This window comes from Schistocerca serialis, chromosome 3 (genome assembly GCF_023864345.2).
Source record: "Schistocerca serialis cubense isolate TAMUIC-IGC-003099 chromosome 3, iqSchSeri2.2, whole genome shotgun sequence".
Lineage (NCBI taxonomy): Eukaryota > Metazoa > Arthropoda > Insecta > Orthoptera > Acrididae > Schistocerca > Schistocerca serialis.
Genome location: NC_064640.1, coordinates 109,928,656 through 109,948,620, shown reverse-complemented (window position 1 = coordinate 109,948,620; position 19,965 = coordinate 109,928,656). Strand labels below are relative to the sequence as shown.

Genomic DNA, 19,965 nt, shown 5'->3' with positions numbered 1-19,965 from the left:
CTTAATCATTGGAATCAAGTAATCAGGTTTGCAGGCTTCTTTTGGTGTTCTCCAGTCGTAAACCCAGCCCGATGCTCAAAATAACGAAAACGTTGATTCGTCGAACCATATGACGTGTTTCCACTGATCAGCCGTCCAGGCTTTATACTCCTGACACCATGTTTTATGCTTCCTTGAGTTTGTTGTCGTCACTAATGGTTTCGGTATAGGAGCTCGTCCATAAATATTCGCTTTATGGAGTTGTAGGTGGACCGTGTCGATAGATACTGTGTCTCAAAGATGGCTATTGAGCTCTGCAGTCACTTTAGCCGTAGTAGTTTTGTGTTGTTTTGACACAATTCATGTTAGTGTACGACGATCTCTGTTATTTAGTTTTGATTTGTGTCCACTATTACGTTTACACGATGATGTGTTTCCAAGTCTTGTGTAGTCAGTCAAGACTGTTGAAACAGCTGTTCTTGAAACAATAAGTTGGCTATCTTGGTTACTGATGCTCCAGCTAATCGGGCCCCTTACAATTTGCCCTCTTTGGAACTCTATTAAGTGTTTCATTGCACGTCAACCTCAGCCTATGAATACAAATATAAAGTGTGCACTACTTATAGGCCGGCCGGTGTGGCCGAGCGGTTCTAGGCCCTTCAGTGTGGAACCGTGCGACCGCTACGGGCGCAGGTTTGAATCCTGCCTCGGGCATGGATGTGTGTGATGTCCTTAGGTCAGTTAGGTTTAGGTAGTTCTAAGTTCTAGGGGACTGATGACCTCCAGTGTTAAGTCCGATAGTGCTCAGAGCCATTTGAACCATTTTTTGCACTACTTGTAAACAACTTGCACTGATGCCTAGTCTGTACTGAACGCGTACAGTCTAGTGCGACACGTGCCTTACCTGCGTTGTTGACCGTCAGACACAACCTTCCCATTACTGCCACTGTTCACATTATTTTGCCTATCCCCTGTATTTGTGTCATGTGATGTAGGCAGTGTAACAAGGTTCATGGTATGTTCACATGTATATGGCACTTGCAAAGCAATGGAGGGTGGGTTTGGCAATGACACAGAAATTGAGAACCATGCTACAATGTCATCGGCTGATAGAATCACGAGATAGACGCGATGAGACGTTTTGTTGATGTGAGAAGTCGTCGAAGCAGCGGTTTTGAATTCGAGGAATTGGGCAAAATGCGTTGAAATTACGGAAAATCTGGTAAAATTGTGAAATTGATGGAAAACGTGTAAAATCATGGAAAAATGCGACAATTTGCTCATTCATCATCGACATCAATATCGCAGATGGAGTTTGTGGTTTTACTCGGTTGGATGTAACGAAATAACGAGGAGGGAAGGATGCGAATTTTAGCTTCCTGTCGGGTGTAAAAATGACTGTGTTTATTTTCCGGCATGTGAATAGATAGCGTGAAAGTCGCTGTTCTGTACTGATATTTATGAGTCTGAAGTGTATGTAATGCCCACATGCATGACAGTCTATTTATTTGACTTTCACAGACACTAATTTTGAGTGCTCGGGCTATCTCCAGTATCTATATCTGCAGGGGGAGAAGAGGGCTGGAGGAGGGGATGTAGGAAGGGGGGTAAGACCGGTTCTAAGCTGATTAGTCTCTATGCATATACTGAGGTGAAGAGACATGCAGAGTTCTGGTTTAAGGTTTCTTTTTTTTCGATAGTTGTGTGATATTGTTGCAGCGTTTTGTCTTCCTGTAAAACCACGGGCAGAAAGCCCTCGCACCATAACATAGTCGTTGGTATTGTGTTTTTTTAAATAGTTGCTCATTATAAGAGGATTATGTCTCTCTCCTCTTAAGACACACTGGTAACAAACACAAAAAAAGAATGTGTCTTTCCGTCTTATAATGTTCAGTCAATATTGATTATCGTGTTGTTGTTGGTCCTACCAGCATTATGCCATTAGTGAAATGTTCTACTCATCATAGTGTGTGGAACTTGCTGGTTAAATGTACGTCTAAGGACTGCTGGATGATGTTCAGTGCTTATTTTGTAGTATATTCAATGCAAGATTCATTTTTCTCCGTTCAATAATCATTGTAACAAGTATAAATTCTGTTTACATCTATTTAGCTGGACATTTAATTGATTTTAGTACTATATCAACTATTTACACTATTGCTGTCATAATATTTGTTTTAAAAGCGCAAGACTACACCCTTTTTCCGACATGCGAACAAATAGCATCAAAGTCACTGTTCTCCATTGATATTTATACATCTAAAATGTATGTAATACCCACCCACACACATGGCAGTCTGTTTACATGACTTCCACAGACACTAATTTCGAATGCTCAGGTTACGAGAGGCCACTAGAAGCGGCTGTAGGACAGTTTCGAACTCGCTGTGTTGGCAGCATTGTGGACTAGAGCAGTCGCTCTTCAAACTTTCAAGACAAACATACACATGCAGAATTCGAAAAAGTAGGGGTAGGTGAGACAGAAAATGCGTCCAGGTTGCGGTGAAGCATGGAGCAGAATCCAACACACTCAAAAATAAATACACTAAATAAATAAAGACATTACCTTATGTTCTTCTTCTTCAGCAGTTCAGCACAGATTGAGTCATTTTGCCATCAGTTCAGGACTGGGGGAGAGGAGGGGATGTGGGGGGAAACAAGGAGGGAGGTAAGGAAGAGGAGGAGAGGGCTGGTAGGCTTCTCAGGAGGGAGACAAGTGGCTCAAAACTGAGGAAGTGCCCCTTTTCCTAGAAGGGGGGAGGAGAGGGGCGGTGGGGGGTGAAGGGGAAATCACTTAGCAGAACAATAGTTTAAGGGACCTCTGGGGTGAGGAAGGGCTTGGGTTACATGAATAACCACTGAGCAGAACAATAGGTTAAGGTCATAAATCAATCAGCTGTCACAATGTAATCCGTTTGGATGACAGTTTGATGCCAAAAGAGCCATCATACCTGCTTTCCTGCGCTACTTCCTTAGGCTGCGTTTATGCTGCCACTTCATTACTGGCTGCCCGCCAGCATGGCCCGGCGATGATGTAACAAGTTCTGGCTCATTTAACTTAGACCATCGCTGCCCTCCTAGCTGCTCACTACGATCTATAACAGGTGATAGTATCAAGTTGGTTTGTTGTTTGTGCTGTGACCATCACCACATGTCCTGAAACTTGTGCTATGTTTGGCTGCTTCAAGGTCACTCTAGCAAAGCTTTGTTTGACTGTTCCTTATTGCACAGTTTCTCACACAGCTTACATCTATTTCTACATCTCCATCTACATCCATACTCTGTAAACTACTGTGAAGTGCATGACAGTAGGTTCTTCCCATTGTACCCTATATTAAGGTACAGAGTGTGGGAAAATGACTTCTGAAATACCACTGTGCAAGTTGTGATTAGGTTAGTCCTATTTTCGCGATCTCTGTAAGATCGATGTGTAGGGAACTGTAGTATATTCATAGATTCCTCACTTAATACTGGCACCTGAAACGATGTACATACACTTTTGAGAAGTAGTTTGCATCCAACTTCAAACATCTTTCAGCTCAGGTGTTTCTCTATTTCCGTGATGTTCTTTCGTGATCAAACAAACATGTGACTATTGTTGCTGCCCTTCTTCAGTGTCCGCTGAGAGCCTTATTTGGTATGGATCCCATGCACTAGAGCTGTATTGTAAGATGGGCTGTATGAATGTTTTTTAAGCAATCTCTTTTGTAGATTGCATTTCCCCAGTATTCCACCAATGGAACCACCATAATGATACTAATGTTCTAGGACCTACAAGTGACTATTTTAAACAGACACTTATTTGAACCGTTCTTGGACTCAATGCTTTCTGGAATCAAAGACATACAGATCAACATAACCGCTTCATGAAGGATAACAGTACGTGTAATAGTTTTTGAAAATTCGTTGTCCTGTTTCTCTTTTTCATTAGCATTTCAGTACTAAAATCTACAAGTGGCAGATCTAGTGTATGAAGTATATGTAGATAAACAATGACGAAATATTAACTCAGAGTGATTAAGTCTAGGAAATGCTCTCCAACGGAAATTACTTTACTAATTTTGGGTTGAATCTTCGTATCTTACACTATTATGGTTTGATAATACTTAAAATAAACGGGAAAGTTTGTTACAATATACAGTCTGACAAACAGCTCTGACTAATTTTATGAAGTTCTTCTTAGAACTGGTGACAGTATCTACAGTGAGGACAATCTAAATTCAGAGAGTGCGTCCTTAGCTCTTCCTTTTTCTAGTTACCAATAACCACATTTTTGGTATGAACATATCACTACTGTTGTATTTGGACGATACATATACATAGTTTTTGCTCCACACACTGCAAGGAATCCACTCAACTAGCGATGTGAACAGCCGCCAGCTAAAGGTTCCAGGCGAGAAGTGAGAAGCCTGCGCGGCCAGCTACATAGTAGCGATGTGCCAGCAGGGAGGAGCGAACTGCCAGCAGCGAGGCTGTAGCGCAAACGTATTCTTATCACCTACAGAACGTGCATGCATTGAATCTGGCGCATTTTCCGTTATGTATAATTTATGTACATGGCTTATGCATCATTGAGCGGACATGTCCATATTTCCATGCCGCATTCTTTTTACAGATAAAACTTACTTCACCAGAGAGGCTGTTTTGAGCTGTCGAAACAGCCACATTTGGGATGAAGAAAATAATTATACGAAAATTTCTCGTGGATTTGAGCAACAGTTCTGTATCAGTGTATGTGCTGGTACTACCAATGGTCTTATTGGGCTTATTGCCTAACAGGTCCCAGATACATGGCATTCCTGCAACTGTTATTGGTGGTGTTATCGAAAAATTTGCCACTGTCGATCCACCATGAAATGTGGTTCTAACATAGCACCCATGCAATTTGCACATGACATCTGTGAACATCTCAACCAAACATTTGGTGAAAGCTGGATAGGTCGATGTGAACTAACAGTAGTAGCACAAGGGGAGTTCGATATCAATACGGCCCATTGTTCTTGTATGCCAAGGTCGTCGATAATGTAAGCACCATCCTCCCCTTTCCCTCCTCCAGGCATATCGTGGGTCATCAACCAACATGGCTGGTACTTGGACAATTGGACAAAGGCTTATTGTTCTCCTATGCCATGGTCACTGTGGAAGGACTATTGTTCTCATGTGCTGAGGTCACTGGGCCAACAGAGACTAGGGTGCCACTGCCAGTCTCTGCATGCTTCTTGTCACACTGCCACCATGGCCATCGTCAGACACGAGGCCATGAACGAGGGAACTTTGTCTGGCTGACCAACACTCGGTCGTGACCCACCACAATGGAGAATACGTTGTTATTGGCTCCACGTTTTATGCATGCTTTTCCTGTATATGCCCTGTCTTGATCTTAGTCTCAGCCAAGCCACAGCCTCTAGCCAATGGGTATATGGGCCAGCCACTTGTGTAATTTTGCAGCTGAGTGCTGCAGTAATCCTGGGGTGTCATTCGCAGTGCAGTGCCTGTTGCAGAAGTGGACTGGATTGTTACATGCTGTAGCACAAAGTAACGTTTTACAGCCAGCTATGTGATGGGAACTGCACTCATGTCACTACACACCCAGCCACAGAAAGCATATAAATCCCCAGTTCATCCAGTAGCTTCCTTCCATCTTTATCACACTTACGTCTGGTATATTCTCTGCACCAGTCTTCAGCCAGATGTGTAGCAAGCATCAGTAGATTCATCGAGCAGCACTATCAACTAGGGGAAGTCGCTGGTACGTGAGGTGTCAGCTAGCATTGATGGTTCTTCAATTGATACTACCGAGGCAAGACCTCTCATTGTGTGGCATTGCCGAACACTAGCCAGCCTTCGAGAATCCTGGGTTGGACTTGGGTGATCCGCATGCCCCTGCCAGCCATCTCGAGCTACAGGCAGAGAAATCCAGTCCTGCTGTAAGGCGAGACTGCCACTGCCAGCAGCCCTGGTTAAGCTGTCTCAGCATTCTTTTGCCTCAGCGGACTCACATGCTGCCACCAGCCACGGTCAGAACCTACTGTATGAGAACCGTCGAATAATAAAGAATTTTATAATCCACCAGCATTCTCGATTCCTCGCTCGCCAAAGTACTGGAAGATCCCACTCTCACAGCTTCCCATACATGCTATTTGTGAGCAGATATGGCCGTCCTGCAATACTGGCGTCAGAAAAGCGGTCAACATAAAAACGGCGCTATTGCAGTCCTGTGAATACAATCTATATGCTCAATAATCTATGTTGGCTTCTACATCTATATGCTGTGTACTATAAATACGAAGGAACGTAACTTGTTAAACACACTGGACTGAAATCATAGTTACTGACTTCCAGTTAAATGCATACAGTCCAAATGCCAAAACTTATTTTTTAGAAGCACAGTAACAGGAAGACGAATGCTACTTACCATGCTGCCTTCGCTGGCGATCGTCTGCCGCGGTCAGCAGCAGCAGAGTCACGAGCACACACGCTACCGACTGCCCTAATGTAGATCCCATGTCGTACGTCCTGCAAATATGGTTGGTTAGCTATTAGCATTAATTTAATCAGGTGGCCTTCCGATACAAGATACTTTTGTCCACTAGCGTTTGTGCAACCTCTTGCAATAACAAAAGCCCAATAAACCATTTCAGGCAGGTAAGTCAGTATAAAACAGAAACCCATCTCTTAGATACGCTTGTGAACGCGACAGTTTCTGTGACGGGGAGGTATGCCATCCCTGGATCGAATCAGCCCGGCGGATTAACGACAAGGGATCAGCGTGCCGGTCAGCCTGAATGTGATTTTTGGGCGATTTCCCACATCCCACTAGGTGTATATAGGGCTGGTTCCCATGTACTGTCTCAGATACGAGCTGCGCAAACAGTTACTACACTTCCTCTCTCATTCACACAAAATTTACTCTGCACACTTACTCAGAATCAGGATAAACTCGAAATGACTTGTCGCGTTCAACTGTATTTACTATCCACTAAGTTCTTCTCAGCCGATTTTAGAGAAGAGGTACAGGGATGTGTGAAAATAAGCCCTTACGCATGCAGTGAGTGCTACGGTGCAAGAACCAGCTTTTAGGGAGTAAACTGCCCTTCCCTCATGTAATGATGTCTCCAAGAGTCATTACGTAAAGATTTAACCCTTTTAGTACCAGTGATTTCTGCCCGAAACCACCGTTTTACCAATTTTTTTTTAAGTACCACCTTTCACAGGAAACCACCTGTGCTATTGCAGGACATAAACATCTAGTGGTACACTGAGGTACTTCTACGAATGTAGTGCACGTGGTTTTTTTTTTTTTTATAATGATCATATTGAGGATATCATTGACAATCAAAGTGTTGTGTACATAGTTCCGCGTAGTCAGCGCGTACACAACTTTCCCACTAGAGCGCGCCCCGCTAAGCACAACAGCGCAGGCGCAGCGCTCGTCCGTCTCCGCTCTACGAGATGGCGCTGCCATAAAGACGGACCAAATTCTGCTTCCGCCGATCCGCGTATTAATATGTAACGCAGCCAATGAGATTGCTGCTAACGTAGAACCTTTTCTCCTCGCGGATCACACTGGCGCAGTGATACCTGAACGCTCGAGGTATTATAACGAGTGTACAGACCTTCGATTAGTCAGTCTGCATTTGTCTGCATCACTCTGTACCAGTCTGCATTAGTCTGTAGTCAAGTTTCAGTCTGCGCCTAATAAGATTATCATATTCCTGTACATAGCCATGGAGAGAAATGTATAGACACTTTGTCAAGTATCAGAGATATGTGTGAATAAGATTAACGTACCAAGACCAAAGGAACTTCAGATTGTCAATTGTAAATAGCATCCAGAACAAAGTTAAGTTAGTTTTATGCTTGTTATTACTTTAATAAATGTGTGTGAAAATTAATCAAGTTCTGTTTAAAGTTGGTCACCGTCAATCTGCTACTCTAAGCGTGGAAGTGGCATTTCTATCGTCTGACCTAACGGCAGAAGATAAACAAGCCACGATAAGACCACGAGACATATTGCTGACACTCGCCTACTTCGATAGAGCGACAAGTCAAATAATCTGATGGTGTGTGTACCGAAGGTCTTACAGTACGCACACCACACAAAGTAAGTACATCCAAAGCTATTTTAACGTAAATTTGTGTTTCTACTATGTCTTTTACGAGTGGTTTCCAAATAAAAGCACTGGAGCAGTATGAACTTTTCATATAAATTAATTAAATTTTAAGTCCACTTTTGATTGTTATTTTAGACTATAATTTGTTTTAGCCATTATCAGTCCATGGAAGTTTCGACATGTCGGATTGTATGTTGGATAAATGTGAAATTGCTCTCAGATATATCTCATGAAATGGAGGGTGGTCGGAAACTGTATGTCCGAACACTTCTTCCTGAAACAATTGATTGTTTACTTTTTGCCAACTTCTTTTTGTATTCATTGCTTCCTATGATGATTCAGGAAAACTCTGTGAAAAATTTTAAAATATCTTTTTTATATTGTTGGGACTGAAAGGGTTAACGAATGTACAAATGTTGCACACGATCAAAGATGAAATTACCTTACAACTTATCAGATGTGGAGGATGGTTTACTGTATCATAGATATTCTTTCACAAAATTTCGAATTAAAAATGACACTGTGGCTGTTCCTCTGGTAAAGTATTGTTTGCCCGATACATTCACGGCTGCTGAGGTAGATATGGGTGTGTCTAAAGTCTTCCGGCTTTAAACACTTGACGAGTAGAGAACCAAACTGCGAAGCAAAATAGTACTCATAATACACAAAAGAAAGAAACTTACAAGGAACCCCTTGAGTGCTAGGTCGCAAAAGGCCAATGTTGTTTACAGCGTTAGACGCCTGCATATTGTCTACCATGCAACCACAATATTGGCTGCTTGTGGCAACAGGGGGCGGTACCGGAGGTATCCAATTGTGAGACAGCGTGATGAACTGCTTGGTCAACGAGTAGCTCACAACAGTGCTACAGTGCTAGTGATGTTGATACAAAGCAGAGCAATGGCAACGACAAACAAAGCAGACATTGCATTATATCTACGTTAACAATTGACGAAGTGGACATTTCGTCAGAAAGAACCCAAGGAATTTCGCAATGAGAAAGAAGAGGCAGATGAAATATTAACTTTCCTCCAAGGTGAATCGGGGAATGTGTGGTGTCCCATACGCCCGACTGTGTGCGGACAATGTACGTGAGGAATACAATGATGACGATACGTGCTTAACAAGTGAAAGTGAAGCTGAAACAGGTGTAGAGCCAACAGTTAATCATCTTTGTCAGACAGGGATCCATGAATCCCGTCTCCAGTGAAGGGTAGTAAAGGACAATCGTTGTCCATGGAGCGAGTACTAAAAGTGGAAGATCATCCGCAGCATAGTATAAAAAATTGTGATCAGATATCGAATAAGTCCGCAGTAATATGATCGTGAAATGCATAAGAAAAGGTACGGATATTCAAGGGAGGACAAAGGGCACTTGTTACAAAAACCGGTGTTTGCGCGTTTCAAGGATGCTCGGCACAATTTTAAGGATGTCCATGGTAGTGACCGACTACGCCGTGGACATCAAACTGCACCCGACATATATTATAGTGATTTCAAGCGAAGCAGTGGGTGGTTGCATAACTCATAGCGGTGCTGCAGGATTGGAAAACGTAAGGTAGCGAAATTTCAATCAAATGTTTAACTAGACTATGCACAGCAAACTGCAAAATCGGTCCGAAAATTTATAGATGAGATAAACAAACTTATCCTATCGCTCAGTAAGGAATTTGTTTTCTATTCCCACCTATCGGGATTTGGAGAGGAAATGCATGTGAAGTGAATCCTGTAAATTAGAACTACGAAGAGAAGTTGTATCAGTATCAGGTAACATAAATGCATTTACACATTCGTAAAAAATTATACCGACTGTCAATCTTGATGATAGATTGGCTGTGATGCGAGAAGTTAAAGGTGCTCTGCCTCCTACGAGCCGGCCGCGGTGGTCTAGCGGTTCTAGGCGCTCAGTCCGGAGCCGCGCGACTGCTACGGTCGCAGGTTAGAATCCTGCCTCGGGCATGGATGTGTGTGATGTCCTTAGGTTAGTTAGGTTTAAGCAGTTCTAAGTTCTAGGGGACTGATGACCATAGATGTTAAGTCCCATAGTGCTCAGAGCCATTTGAATTTTTTGCCTCCTACGATTCTTACTTGTGTGCGTGACCTTAGAAGGGCAGTAAGGAATGTTTACGTCACAGCATGCAAGAACGGGAAAATGGCCGTAAGAGAACTAAAACTATGGTATGAGCACTACTATTGGCCAACAGCGGGTGAAAATAACTTGCTTTTGCTTGATTTCTGATCTGTGTATAAAAATCGTACTCCTTTAGAGCAAAATGTCTCTCCTGAAAAGTGTGTGACATTGCAGTTCATACCACCTGGATCCACTGGACAAATTCAGCCTCTGGATGTTTGTCTTTTCCCGTGCCTATAAAACATATTATCGTACTATCTGCAGCTACGCCTTAAAGGATAGCCACTTTCACGACAAGCACCACGACAGACTGTTTCACATTCGTTGCATGTCATCGCATTCCATCAGTTCTCGTCACCTCTTTACATCAATATGATTCAATATGGATTCCTTAAGAGCGGATATCAGCTGAACGTACTGCACGATTTGTAACTCGCATGGGTTTCGAGTTCGATCTTGACTATGCGAATCTTTATTATCGCTGTGGCGCACCATTTTTCATTCGATGTTTATGGTGGAAGCTAATGGTTTGTTTGAACGTTTCTTGAATGTCGATAATGTCCATTTTGTGAAGTGTAATACGCACATCCTCTTAGAAGGTTGATCTCTGCACCTTCCGGACACTCATTTTCTGTCCCCCTCCAGATGCGCATGGCGAGTCATTAGCAGCTAATATTTTTCCTGTCATAATTGTTAAAGCGACACTTTCAAATGAGTCTTACTAATGATTAAACTTGCGACCTCGCACGCAAGCGATTCCTTGTTAATGTTTAATGCCGCAGTGGTGCCAGGGTCACACGAAACAGAGCACAAGATAAGAAGAGTACGGAAACAGGCGGTTTCCTCCACAAAGGAACCATCCGCATTACGTCTATTTAGAAAACAATGCAAAAAATCATTCTTGTCAGGGGAGGAGGGGGTTAGTGGTCGTTGCGTCCGTGGCATTCGATCAGCTTCACTTGCGTTTTGGGTCCCATCACATACGAAATGGCGAGCACCTCAGGGAAACGGTGTTAGTTGGCTGGGCACGGTTCAGAAAAAACCGGGCTTCCTGAGTCATCTGTAACCATAAACTCTTTGCATACTTCAGCGACCACCGTGCGGCGCGGCGGTGGAACGTTTTGTGATAGGGAACGAGGATCTTGACTTAATCGCCCGGTTCGTGAAGATAGTACAAACCACTATAAAAAACAAACAAAAATAAATACCTCTAGTTGTGCGTTAATCGATGGAATAGGTGGCTGAGGCGTAGCAGGCGGGCAACCTCTGGTCTACCTGCCAGACCTCAGCTGCAAAAGGCTTATACAGACAAGCGTAGCGGTGTCTGGGTTGACCCTTATTTCCAAAACAGCATATGGATCCTACATAGATTACAAAAACTCCAAACAGCTCGGTTCATGTGGCACTAATGATACCCATATACCCATACAACAAAAAGACCTGGCTAGTCCACTTAAGAAGTCTTTCAACTGTGGACAAGCTGCAGTCAGTAATAATCCACTTCTGGTGGAATACAACGTATATATCATAACTAAACGTGTTGGAGGTACATTCCATAAACTGTAGCCCCTCCTCATTCATAAAGCATTAGAGGGGCTTGCAGGGTCATTAAAGAAACTGTGAAATAGTACTCTCCTAGTCGACATAGCAATAACTGCCACGTAAACAAGTTGTTTAACGCTAAATCGCTAGGAGAGTATGCCGTAATTACAGAGCTACGCCCAGCCTGAAATCGTAGTTAAGGGGTAGTCAGCTGCAGAGACATAATGCGCTTCGACACCAAATACTTGCGATAAGTGTGGCAAAATTAAAGTGTGACTAAAATCGGAAATATGAAGACAGTAAACGGTGAGCTAGAAACGACGGCAGCTTTAACCTTTAAGCTTAATTTTCAGAATCACGGCGGCGGTTTCGTTTACCTGTTAGCTGATATATACATATCTCCATATAGCGCTTTAAATGCCAACATTTGGGGCATACCGCCATCGGGTACAAAGGGTAGGAGACGTGTGTCATATGTGGTTTACCTTTCCGCGATCGGTAATATATTCCCTGCATCGTGTGTGAATTCCTCGCAACAATATTATGTATGGCACAGGGAATTTCAGGTATTCATAGAGGAGAAAAAGATGCAGGAAGTCAAGATCACCCAACGTAATATACAGGGTGAAAAGTATTTAAACCGACAAACTCTGGGAAGTTGTAGGGGACATCAAACAAATATTTTCCCCAATGTCATTTTTTCCTATGAGGATTATTTAAACCGGTGGAGGCCATATTACTCTCTCAGTCGTCAGAGGCCATATTACGATCTTCAGTTGTTAGAGGGCGAATTGCACTTTTCAGTTGTAGGCAACTGATGTCCACCAGTGTAGTAGTGCATTGTCTCTGTTTACTAATGGAGCGATACACGTGGACTGAGTACACTGATATGGTTGGTGCGTACTACGTAGCGCACCACAACGGACGAGCTGCACAGCGGGTTTATCAACAACAATATCCTAATCGCTGCATCTCGCACCATACGACCTTTGCTGCTGTGTACCAACGTTTGCGTGAGACCGGGTCATTTAGCAGATTACCTGGACAGGGACGCCGTCGCACGGTAAGAACGCTGCAGTTTGAGGAAGCTGTCTTGCAGCATGTGGAGCGGGATCCTTCAATCAGCACTCGTGCAATTGCACGTAACATGGGGACGAATCAGACGAATGTAAGAACAGTCCTTCGAGAGCTATTGTTACGTCCATTTCACTTAGAACGTGTCCACAATCTGGAACCAGTTGATTATCCACCCAGAGCAGTTTTTACAGTGGTACCTGGAACAGTGGGAAATGCATCCTACATTTCCAGCCTGTGTGTTTGTAGGGAAGCAGCCTACTCAAGCTGTAGTAAATTCACATCAGTTTACATTGTGTGCCAGCCAGTCTGCTGTAACTAGCTCTGACGTCATAAATGTTGCGCAATACCTTAAAAATCAAGCAAATGACCTAAAACTTTTCTAGCGTGTCAGGAATAATACTAAATTAATGTGTGTTGAATATCAGTACGATAACTTCAGCCATTTCCGAAATTTGGACGTTTTTCTAAAAAAATCATTGGCGCAACAGAAAAGAGCTAGAGACTTCAAAATTTATATTTAGATTCATCTTTCATAATGATTTAATAAAAACAGTACTTTGGATTTCACAAATTAAGATTTTAGTGGAAATTCATGATTTTCTGGTTTTCATCTCAAAACTGAAGGAAGCAAGATAGATTAAGTAGGCTAATAAATAAGGCTAGGATGTTTAGATTTAAATAGGTTGGAGGTCCGCTATGACTATGAAGATGTGAAAAGTTTCTTTTGAATACCTATAAAATTATAGCGATAGCGGATCTCAAAAGGGCCAGTTCAGAGCTCATCTACTGCATGCAGTGTAATTTAATTAATTCTCTCGCCAAAAATATTTAACTTAGCCACGTCAAAATTTTATTATCAATACTTACCTCCGTGCTGAATGCACGTTTCAATTAAGAGCTTCATCGGCCATCAGCAAAAGAAGCTATAAATTATTATGTAACTTGAAGTGGTGCGTTACTAGCCCAGCGGCTAGTCGGGAGAGCCGATTTGATCAGGCGTTCCCTTAGCCGTCCGCACCGCAGCTTTATATATAAGAACGCTGCGCGAGGAAGGAAGGCCCCAGTTCTCTCCAGACGCTGAATAACACGCCATCTGTGTCGGGAGTCGCGTCGCATCGGTATCACTGCTACAAACAGCCTCGGGTGCCGTATTAAGTTACTAGAGATACGCGGAACCATGAAATCATTTCAAGTGAAGGGTTAAATCTGGGATGATTTTCATTATCTAGCTTCAGTTTGCGTATTGTCGTATTTTCACGTGCCGTCACGGGACAGACATTCTACCAATTATTTAGCGTGGCGTTTGATGAAATACTCTCATCAAATTATGGCGAGCATTCTTTTTAACATTTAATTCGGACATTTATAGTTGCATCAGCGCATTAGACTCTGAACAGCTCTGTTAGTTAGGTTGTAGGGATACTTGTGTTTTTTATCAGTGAATTTCAGAATATACTCTACTATTTTGGAAAACCGTTTTTGATTAGAAATCCCGGACAATCTCCTAATTCCTCAGAGCTATAAGCTGCAGCTATAATGGTATTCTCAGATGAAGAGGGCACTAGGATCTCTAATTACTGGCTCCACGTTTCGTTAAATCACTTTCTGGGTGCTAAAAAGTAAATAGAGAGCCAGTGTTGAGAACGGCGAAAGACAGCATTAACAACATTCTAAAAGCCTGAAACTGATTCAACATGCAAGCATTTATACAGCAATTAATTAGATTTTTTACAAATTATTCGCCGCCCCACATGTTGTTTACCGATGAAGCAACGTTCGGGCGTGGTGGAGTCTTCAACATGTACAATTCGCATGTTTGGAGTGAGGATAACCCACATGCCACAGTTACTAGCGCTCATCAAGTGCGGTTCTTCGTTAATGTGTGGGTCGGTGTTGTTGGGGACTGTTTAATTGGACCGTATCTGTACCTAGGCCATTAAATGGCAGACACTATTACAACTTTCTCGCCAGAGCATTGCCAGAATTGCTGGAAGACGTCCCGCTCCCTACAAGACAACGCATGTGGTTCCAACATCACGGGGCGCCGGCACATTTCAGTCGTCGTGTGCGACGATTCCTGTACCGACGGTTCCCAGAAACATGGATTGGCAGAGGTGGTCCTGTACCATGGCCTGCTCGATCCCCAGATATGTCCCCTCTGGACGTTTTTGTGTGGGGAGAGATGTGCAACCTTGTTTACGCAACTCCTGTTGCATCACAAGAGGATCTGGTTGCCCGGATAGTAGCAGCAGCAGGAACAATTCAGGATACTCCTGGGGTTTTTGTCCGTGTCAGACAGAACATGATCCGACGGTGTAACCTTTGTTTGCGTGTCAATGGAGGCATTTTTGAAAATCTACTGTAATTGAAATTGGGTTGTGTTAATGTGTTGTCTCTTGGTCATAAAAAAATGGAAAAGCGTTTATTGGTTTAATTAATTTGCCGCCAGAGAAATCTTACTCTACCAGTTTAAATACTCCTCATAGGAAAAAATGACATTAGGGAAAAATATTTGTTTTGATGTCCCCTACAACCTCCCAGAGTTTGTCGGTTTAAATACTTTTCCCCCTGTATAGTCTGAAACGAAAAGGCATTTGAAACCATCCAGCCCCCTACGCTCATGAAGTCATTCACCTCAGCATCACTGTTGTATCGAAAAACAGTATTGGCTTCTAGATGATAAAAGATGGTGAAAGTACAACAATCTGAAGCTGTAAATGCACATCCAAATCTGCATCAGAGACTAAGCGAAGTACACATACAACAGAAATAATGGTATAAAATATTTGTCCAGGCAAACATCCGCAACTGAGGAACATATTAATAGAATAAATAAGTCCACTTCAGTTGACAGTAATTTCATATTTATTGCACGACCAGTTTCGAAGCCTAAAGCTTCACTTTCAGGTGACACCAAATAATTATGGAGACCTAAATGTCTGGTGATTGTGCCAGTCGGTCATGGGGACTTACACCCATTTCAAACAAACGCATGGGAGTGCAGGACCAGAAATCGCGGCTTCCGCCTCTACGGCACTTCACGGAAGCGACTAGTGCAGCCGACCAGGGAGCCAGCTGTCCGTGGCGCTGGTCCTAAGCTCCCATGCTTTTGTTTGATGTGGGTGTGGCTCCCACGACTGGCTGGCCTTACAGCTACACATTCATGTGTCCACATATATCTGGTGGCACCTGAAGGTGAAGTTTTAGGCTTCGAACCACTCGTTCAATAAATAAGAAATTACTGGCAAATCAAGCGGATTTTTTATTCTGTTCAGAAATAATAGTGGTAACAGAACGTGTTGTTAAGAAGAACCATGCGTCTTCCCGCCATACAAAGGTAAAAAGAAGAACGGGATAGATAAAACAATCTTAATAAAACCATTAAAATCCAATCAATGTACCAAGATTCTCAGATCTGGTTCAAAACTGGCAGACCTTGAGATTTTGATCTTGTCTGATGGATCAGATGACGACCGAACATACGATGTTTCCTCAAGGAAACTAGCAACTCCCTCAACTTATGTATATCCACCTGGCCCCTTCCCCTTTTAAATTGCAAATTCGTCGGAACGTGGCTCTCATACAGCAGTGGAAAATATGTGAACAAACTACGTCTTCCAGCGCAAGGAAGACTAACTCATGTTTCTACAAGAGACACATGTTAAAGCTCCTGACATATCTGTACTACATCGTTACACCTTCCACAAAAAGGACGACCGTAGATGGGAGAGAGCTGAAGCAGGGGTAGCTATTTTTGTGAATACTTCATACCACTACTCGGCTCTCCCTCACAACACCAGATTACGAGCAGTCACCGCATCATTGCATGTTTATCATACATTAACGCTTTGTTGGCCGGCTGGAGTGGCCGTGCGGTTCTAGGCGCTACAGTCTGGAGGCGGGCGACCGCTCCGGTCGCAGGTTCGAATCCTGCCTCGGGCATGAATGTGTGTGATGTCCTTACGTTAGGTAGGTTTAATTAGTTCTAAGTTCTAGGCGACTGATGACCTCAGAAGTTAAGTCGCATAGTGCTCAGAGCCATTTTAACCATTTGAACGCTTTGTTCTCCTTACTTGCCCTACGTGAAGTTCTAGATCAAAAAACTCACAGAAATCATTATGCTGCTTCCCCAACCTTTCCTCTTATGTAAAGATTTTGGCCTACACAAGGTGCTATGAGGCCCAGAAACTACATGCCTTATGTGCAGAACTGCTGAGAGCAACTTATCGTCACCAAATACGCGTCTAATGAACAGGAGGCAAAGCATGCTCTTCAGCAATGCAGCAGGGTGTTCACTGCTAAAGAAATATCGGTATGCTCTACAGCCCAGTAATGGGACAGAGCTGGTCCTGGAACACGTTTCACCCCGTCTATGTCTGCAACGTGAGGGTTCAGGATGGCCTATGACCCGCTCCTCCTCCCCTCCCCCTTCTTCCACTCCCTGTAGGCCAGTTGGGTAGCGTATAAATGGCAGGCTGTTACGCTATCGGTTGGGCTGCTGATTTCAGTAGTGAATTGTTTAGAAGACTTAAGTTAGTAATAATTATACAACGCTTAGTATCCCACCCGCAGGCCACCATTACTTTGTACATCTTCCCACGAGATGACAGCGCGCAATGCAGAGCTGCTTTAAGAGTACAGAAAGATTTAGGTGTTTAATACATGCCTTGTTCATTTTTCTCACGTGCTGTTACAGAGTTTAATGGTCAATACTGCTGGTTGTGATATCGGTTTTCGGCTAGGAGTAGCGTGCACCTCCCACCGATTGGCCAGTGGACATGTGCGAACTTGCTCTCCTCTTAGATGCTGGCAGTGCGCTGTTTGATCTACATTCTGCATGCACTATCTGATCAAAATTATGTAGATACCTGGTAGTGACATTAATATGGCGTGCGTCTTCAGTGAAACGCACACCGTATTAAAAAGAAAAAATCGTGTCTGTCAATAGAGAAAAGTAATTATACTATCCTGTCAGTGATTTATCTACAAACAAAGAGGGTGTCGCTGGCATATCTTTTTAAATATCATGTAGCTTCCATTGCTGTGTAGACTGTAAATAAAAAAGACAATCTGCACAGACAGTATAAAAAAGTAATTTTCATAGACAACTCCGTTACTTATATTTCGTTCCGAAGGTGGAACATCTGCTATCACTGTCATTTAATCCCTGTCCCTGTGCCATCTGTGAATCGCATGTGGAAAGAATTATTGTAGGTAAACTCCAATATCAGCTCTTATGTCACGGATTTTCTCACTGTTGTCATTTCGCAAGACGTATGTGATGGGATGAAGTAATAAGTCTCCCACCTCTTCTCGGAACGTATTCTCTTCTATTTTTATCAGTAAACCTCTCCATGATGTACAACGCCTCTATTGTAGCGTCTACCACCGGATCTTGGTTAGCATCTCCACAATGCTGTCGCACTGATTACTGCATGCGCGCCATTCTGCGTTGGATCTTGTCTACCTCTTCTATTATCGTGACCAGGTAAGGGTCCGAGTCTGACCAGCAGTAATCAAAAATTGGTCAAAGAAGTGTTTTGTAAGCCACTTCTTTCGTGGATGAATTACATCTACTTAAAATTCTTCCATTGAATCTGAGCCTTCCATCTGATTTTCCCCACAATTTGTTTTATGCGGTAATTCCACTTTAGGTCGCTCCGGATGGTTACTTTAGAGTATTTTATGAGTCTTATTGTTTCTAGTAATTTGTCATAAATAGTGTAATCGTACAGTAATGGATTCCTCGAAGTATTTATATCCACACCATTAGATTTACATACATTCAGTGTCAACTTCCAGTCCCTGTACCTATCGTTGATCCACCGCATGTCTTCCTGCAACCAAGTCTAATTAAGAAGTACTACAAAGCGTGTATCGCTCATACAGGAATAGCTGTCTGACTGACAGTGTCCCCAGGACGGTTCAGTCGTTAAAAAACACGTGCTGCTCGGAATTTTGGCTCACACATCCGTGTTCTGGACTATCTAAACTTCTACTGTAGAATGCTCGTTCCTTCCAAGAATCAAAGTGAACCAATACCACTTTATACTTACGAAGCTTTGTCACCCTCCCACTGATTACCTTGCTTATAAAAACAATTACTCAACTTTTTTTAAAGAGAGAGGGTGACGCAGACTTAAAGGTGTTCGGACGAAGATTCTACTACCAAAACGTATGCCAATTATAATATTGTCAGACAGATGATGAGAGATGTTTGTGGTGGGGTATTTTTTTTTTATTTCTTTATTTTGGCTTTGGGTTTCAAGGGCCATACAGCCAACAAGCGTTACAAAGTTCCAAAGAAAAATTATCACAGAAAAGCAGAATAGCACAAAATTACGAAGTTAGCATCAAATAGACTCTTAAAGTAAACTAAAAGCGCAGTTAGACGAATATCAGACAGCCGGCGGCAGTGATGACGAAGCCATGGGAGGTGCGTGGGGGTATTTTGACGCAATAACACCTTTTAATACATTCAGACAAGGACCATACGGCACGTGGACGGGATGTGCGGGCCGCTGGCAGGCTAAGACTTAACCTGCCAACTTTGCTAGTTAGTTCCCGGAAGTACGCTGTACAGCTCGACGTTTCAGTTAGCATTGCGGTGCGACATTTTTCGGCCGGTACTACTCTCTTCAGTTGAGCAGAGTCAAGGTGTCAACGCTGTTTACTGTTTGCTATTTGTTCATGGTAAGACAGACGTTCACAAATCCTGTGGCTGTTTGCATAAAAAGGGGCAAGCTAGCAATCTATAGTCATAAACCTTTAAAAAAGAATGTGAATGACAAAAGAGAGGGACGAGAATTCTCAGTATCTATTTTGCAGTTGCGACGAAATTACAGCACAATGTAGAAAGAATGAAAAGACTTATTTGTCAGTGTAACGGAAAAAAATTGCAACGACCGAAAGATGTGGTTCATTGTTTATACATTAAGATCTACTTTGCGTTAAATTGGTTGGCATGAAGCACGTGAAGAAATTTCATAGAATTTCTGAAGTCGTACACATTATTTCGCTTTCTATTACAGGTTTCCATAGAACTGAACGAAGAGTATGGGGACTTCATGTACACTCATGCTCATAAATTAAGGATAATTGCAGAATGTGGTGCCACAAAAC

At 42.8% G+C, this 19,965-nt stretch overlaps 1 protein-coding gene across 1 annotated transcript in view; it reads right to left on the bottom strand.

The window, feature by feature from the left end:
* LOC126471540 (uncharacterized) overlaps window positions 1-19,965 on the bottom strand; it is a 572,770-nt gene that overhangs the window by 344,166 nt on the left and 208,639 nt on the right. Inside the window, exon 2 of the mRNA XM_050099767.1 lies at window positions 6,395-6,495. Coding sequence (XP_049955724.1) covers window positions 6,395-6,485 — 91 coding nt within the window. The 5' untranslated portion in view covers window positions 6,486-6,495. The remainder of the gene's footprint in view (window positions 1-6,394; window positions 6,496-19,965) is intronic.